At 34.8% G+C, this 6325-nt stretch overlaps 2 protein-coding genes across 2 annotated transcripts in view; one reads left to right on the forward strand and one right to left on the reverse strand.

Moving 5' to 3' along the window:
* LOC129740154 (homeotic protein deformed-like) overlaps positions 1-1505 on the reverse strand; it is a 50193-nt gene extending 48688 nt beyond the window's left edge. The window contains exon 1 of the mRNA XM_055731767.1: positions 363-1505. Within this exon, the coding sequence (XP_055587742.1) occupies positions 363-1002 (640 nt within the window). The 5' untranslated portion in view covers positions 1003-1505. The remainder of the gene's footprint in view (positions 1-362) is intronic.
* Positions 1-6325, forward strand: part of LOC129740147 (homeotic protein proboscipedia) — a 280261-nt gene that overhangs the window by 233749 nt on the left and 40187 nt on the right. The gene's annotated exons all lie outside the window — the stretch shown is intronic.

Raw genomic sequence — 6325 nt, forward strand, 5'->3', positions numbered from 1 at the left:
TTGTTAAAATTTTTTAAACTACAAGCATTGTTAATTTGCTAATTTTGGCACATTTTTCTAGAACATTTGATCTTTGTAAGATATTCCAGTTTCGAGATATAGCTAAGGAATCAAGTATTCCCAGGGATCAAGTATCCTCATTCTCCCCTACCGGAATTCAATTAATATGCTAAACAAGCTTAACAAATGCAAAACTCTAGCTCTTTTGACAACTTGGGCAGGTTTCTGATTCCCGTAATGTTTTGTAGTCACTGATTTCAGCTACAATCATTAGGATTACTTTGTCCTAGAGGATTTTAAGTGGCCAATTATCGAACCAACGCTGTAATGAGTAATTCGAGGAAATCGACGGTGGTCATTACCTAATTCTTGTAAACCTAATGCAGTATTGCTAACTTCGCTGACATCACACTGTAGCGGGACATCCATTAGCGGCTGATGATGATTGTGGTGTCCTCCTAGGCCGGGACTGCCATTACTGCCGTTGTTGGTGTTCGCAGCGGCCGCCGTCGCCGTTGCCGTGGCACTGTAATATCCGGCATAGTAAGACGACGTCGTATTGGACGACATGTATCCATTATTATTATTATTATTGGTGGTTTGATTTGGTGTCGAGTTGCCGCCAGTTGGCGTGGATGGCTGCTGCTGGACGATGGGGGTGGGCGTCGAGATTGGAGTGGCCACGGGGTGCATTTGATGGACCGGCGATCCGCCATACCCACTGTGATGATGATGGTGGTGATGGTGATGATGCGGATAGTAACCCATCCCATGATGGGCCGCGTAGGTGTTGTAACCTCCATTAGCATTCTGACCGCCATTATGGTGCAGCAGATCGCTCTGGGCATGATGCAAGTAGTCGTTTCCGGCCTGCGTAATGCCCGGCACATTACTGTACCCATTGTGAAAGCCGTATTCGTCTGCCGGGGGAAATTTTGGTTCGATGTTTATTCCCATGGACTGGAGATGCGGGTGCGGGTATCCCATTAGGAAAGAACTCATTTTTCGATTTTCATCAAACTATGTTGGTAGAAATTGATTTCCTTTCGCTTCTTGCCTCGAATCACTTCTTCTTCACTACACAACTACAAACTTTCGTTAACACTTTCGTTATGCAACCATCATTTTCCTTATTATGGTTATTTTTTACCCAAACAGAACGACAAACATCACCAACCACTATCTAGCATTGCTTCCCACACAACAGCAAATCATCAGCTAATGCAATTTATCATTTTCATTCATAAGATTACACACGGGCAAAATGCCACCCACAACAACCCCCACACTAACCCCAAAAACCGAAGCAGAAAGAAGAGGAAAACGAAATCGCAAAACGAGGGGCACAACCGATTAATGATGCTTTGGAGCTTATCAATTAAATTTTGCCGACGCTGTCTGAATCTGCAATCCCGACGTCGCAAAACGCGACCCGTAAATTCACTCGCTTTAACAGAACGGAATCGTAAACTCTGGCACCCCAAACACGTCCGACGTGATCGACCAACTTCTTTGTTGTGGGGCCCCCCAACGAATTGAGGTAAACAAAACAGTCCGATCGGTCCCGGTTCTAGGTTTTCTTGTTGTTATTCTGCTGTTGGTGTTGGTGTACTCCTCGTCCAACGAAAGCAAGGGAACAAAAGTAAAACGTGAACGATGACGAATCAGGTTTGGTTGACTTGGCTCCGCCCATCGGATCGGAATGGATGACGGACGACGATGCTCTGCGCCATACGGAGAAACGAGAAGGATGGCTTCCACCAGTGTGTTTACGAGTGGGTCAGTGTTGCCATCACTAGGCGAAGAGCTTACGGTTTTACTTTGAAGGAAAGTATTGCAATGGCTAATAAACTGTTATTTAAAGGAAGCTGAACATTGAATAAGATCAATTAAGTTCTAAACATCCAAAAATCTTTCGAACGTGTTACGTAAGGAAATCTCTAAAATACTGTTCTTATAAATATTGTTTCCTAGTTTTTTTTCGAGTTTCTTTGCAATGTAATATCAAGTGAGTAATTGATAGCTTTGCAATACAACCTGAACACAGGATAACATCCTGAGGCGTGTGACGAAAACGGAACGTTAAATTTACGTGGATTTAAACGCTGGTACTCATAACGTGAATTCTTTCTCGATTTACCTGAAGCTAAAAAAAATCGATTGATTCTTACGTAAAATTCACATAGCTATTATACTGTCAAAACATAGGCACGTTTGGTTGTCGTGAAAATTCAGCAATAAAGGGTGATACGGTCAAAATTTGGTCAAGGGAAAACGCGTGTAAATCGGTGAAATCGTTTATTTAAAAAATCAAATTAAATTTTTTCTCAAGTTTAATTAGTATAAAATTCAGGAAAAATATTCAGTTAGGCTTTCGCTTTTCCAAATCCGAATTGCCGGGCCTTACGCTTAACCACTGCCATCAGATTTTGTACAGCCACCTTGTCCACCTTCTTCGCCGCAGAAAGCCAGTTTGCCTTGAACTGCTGCTCGTCCTTAGCAGGTTTTTTGGTCTTCTTTAGGTTCCGCTTGACAATAGCCCAGTATTTGTCAATTGGGCGGAGCTCTGGCGTGTTGGGAGGGTTCTTGTCCTTGGGAACCACTTGCACGTTGTTGGTGGCGTACCACTCCATGGCCTTTTAACCGTCATGGCAAGATGCCAAATCCGGTCAAAACAGTACGGAACACCCGTGTTTCTTTAGGAAAGGCAGCAGACGTTTATTCAACCACTCTTTCACGTAAATTTCTTGGTTGGCAGTCCCGGAAGCTATGAAAATGCTGCCTTTCAAGCCACAGGTACAGATGGCTTGCCAAAACCAGATATTTCATAGCGGACTTTGACAGTTTCATGTGCTTGAAATGCTTGAAATCTGATACCTTTCCCCTTCCTTTTGCCGTATAAAACTCCTGTCCCGGAAGCTGCTTGTAGTCGGCTTTGACGTAGGTTTCGTCGTCCATTACCATGCAGTCAAACTTCATCAGCATCGTCGTGTATAGAAAAATATATGTATATTTTCACGTAGCACGTAGTTTACACTAATTTTTTAAACTCAACAGCTGAACTCCAATTTGAACTTTTTCCATACCTTTAGGATTTCGTAGGTCTAGTCAATACGCTCATGAGTTGGATGATTGTTTAACTAACTAACTAACTAATGACTAATAGGCAAGGTTGTCGAAATCACAGATAAATCTATAAATCACAAAATTTTGAGCCAATTTTCATCACAGAATCTGTGTTAAAGAACACATATTTTTAGAAATATTCACAAATTTCACAGATTTTTGGAACTTTGGACTTTTTCATAATTTAATTTTTAATGTAATTATAAATTATTGATTATTATCTTTGAACTGGAAAAATATGATGTAATTGATAATGTTTATTGTTTTTTTTTTAGAAAAATGTAAAAAAGACTTAATTTGACATGACTTTTGAACAAAGCTGATAAAAAAAGTACCACAGAAAACTGTCACATGATTTTTGGGTAAAAATACAGAAAGTCAGATTTTTTTTCCGTCGAAATACCAAATTTTTTTCGGCAACCTTGCTAATAGGTCGATTGATCAAGGAATAAGTTTTCATGACATTTTAACTACCCTACCTCATTCTTTGATGATGTTCAAGTCCCAAATATGACTCTGTCAATTGCAAAATGTTAGAAAAATAACGCAATGTCGAAATGTGACAAAATGGTAAAAATTAACAAAATTGTTTAAATTTGCTTAATTGACAAGTGTGAAGTTTTTTTTGCAAAATTGACTTATTCAACAAAATTATAAAACTTTACAAGATTGTTAAAGTTCACGGAATTGAAAAAATTGATAGAATTTACAAAATTTATAAAACTGAAAAGTTTGACAAAAAATGACATGACTAACTCACAAAATTGGCAAAATTGACATAAATGACGAAATTGACAAAGAAAACATAAATGAAAATATTAACAAAATTGTCAAAAATTACAACATTGGCAAAATTTTCAAATTTGACAAAACGGACAAAATTGACTTTGTTGACTCAAAGGACATAATTGAGCAATTTTTCAAAGTTGACAATGTGGGCAGACTTGACAAATTTTAGAAAATTTAATGACAAAATCTACAAAATTAACATAAATGGCAATTTTAAAAAAAATCTAATTGACAAAATTGACAACAGCAAAAAATTGACATTAATGACAAAACAGACAAAATTGATTTTTCAGTTTGCCCATTTCGATAGATTTCTCCATTCTGTCAATGATATCATTTTTTTATTTTGTCGTTTCAGTCAACCTGGTCAACTAGGCATTTAAAGTCAATTTCGTTAATTTTGTAAATTTTTAACCAATTTGTATTTTTACATTTTTTTCAATTTTATCGTTCTTGCTATTTTTGTCAATATTTTCAGTTTCATGATTTAGGTAATTTGTCAATTATTTTGATTTTTTTTGTCAGTTTGGTCAACTTTGTCATTAATGGCAATTTGATAAATTTTGTTATCTTTGTCAGTTTTATCAATTTCGTCAATTTTTTCAGTTATGCCAATTTTAACAATTTTGCCAATTGGACCAGTTTTGTCAGTATTCTCATTTTTCTCAATTTTGCATATTTTGTCGTTCTTTTTTGACAATTTGTAAATTATGTCAGTATTGATATTCATGTCATTTTTTGTCAATTTGTCAATTTTGTCATTTTTGTTTAACTTGTCGCACTTTTAAAGTCTGTCAATTTTGTCAATTTTACCAATGTTGTAATTTTGGATAATTGTGATAATTTTGTAAAAATTTGTCAATTTTGTCGTTTCGACAATTTTGTGAGTTTTGTCATTCTGGTCATTTTCTTAAAATTTCTTCATTTTGTCAAAATAATCATTATTTGGCAAATTTGGTCTAATTTAAAATTTGTGCCAATTTTGTCACTTGACATAATTGACAAAATTTATAAAATTTTCCAAAATGGCCAAATTTTCATGATTTTCAAAAGTTTCAAAACTGCAGCTTGTTTGTGCATTGGAGTAAGTGAGATGCAGACATAATTTCACTCAATTATTACTTCTATATCAACGCTTCCTTCACTTCGGTGGCTCTCAGAGCAAACTTTGAATTATTTAAATTGAATTGAATTTAATTATTTGGTAGGTCATCCTTTCAAAATTGCATTTATTTTAAATTTTTTTATTTCGAGGTTACCATACGCTGTGGTATTTATTTCATTTTTTTTTTATAGAAACAGGATTATACATGATATTCAATAATCCAGCTTTTCAAAAATCAACATAAGTTGCAAATTATGTTGTGTATATGAATATTATGGTTACTCAAAACACTTTTATCCTATAAACAATTTAGAATCTTTCATTTTTTTTTTGAATTCATGTTGTATTCTTTAATCATAATTTAATGATTGGGAATTTAGAAATATATAATTCGTTTAATATTTTGTAAGATTGAATCTCAACAGTCAGTAAAAAAGGCTAAAATCATCTGTCAAGTGTATTTTATCAAGTTTTCTTTTAGAGGGCCCATTAGGGGCCTTCCCCCATCCCAATTTTATTTATCAATAATTTTGGGGTAAATAGAAAATTTCGAAGAAAAATTAATAATAAAAATTATCTAGAATTAGCCCTCAAATTAACTGCCAACACTGTAGCACGATTATGCTGTTGCATTCTATATGATCATTTTTATTGAAGAAAGAATTTAATTTTGAACTGAGTGAAGAAAGTTTCAGTTCAATAATTCTACAGTATATTGTTACTCCCTGGAAAACCCATAAAAGTGATTTTCAATTTCGATTTTTATGGGTTCCGGAAATATGACGATGCTCTACTTTGTATCAAATAATATATTTAGAATTAATAAAATCAATAACAATTGTATGATCATTTTAAGTTTCTTCAAGGTGGTCTTTAGTAAGCGTTCTTTCAGTATTTCAGAAAAAAAGTACTGGTTCTACACAGCAAGAAAATTTTTTGTAATTTTAGATTGAAAACGATGCACGAAAACGGAACACCGTTTATGATCTAATATTACATCATCTTTACATCGAGGCGTGTAAATTTAGACCAAAAACGATACACGAAAAGAGAACAGCATATTGTCGTGTAAAAATACACAGCGATGTAAAATTTTAGATTTTTTTTCGGAATATTAGGATTTTTTTTATGAAATATTTGGATATTATGAATCGTTTGAGTAGAAAAATACACTATAGTTTACTATTATTAAACATTTATTTATAAAAAAAACATAAATAGTAAAGAAAAAAAATTACACCCACCATCAAGAGCACCGCCAGGCTGGCGCACTGTTGAATACGAAGATGTCCATTCTGCTAATGT

This window comes from Uranotaenia lowii, chromosome 1 (genome assembly GCF_029784155.1).
Source record: "Uranotaenia lowii strain MFRU-FL chromosome 1, ASM2978415v1, whole genome shotgun sequence".
Classification (NCBI taxonomy): Eukaryota; Metazoa; Arthropoda; class Insecta; order Diptera; family Culicidae; genus Uranotaenia; species Uranotaenia lowii.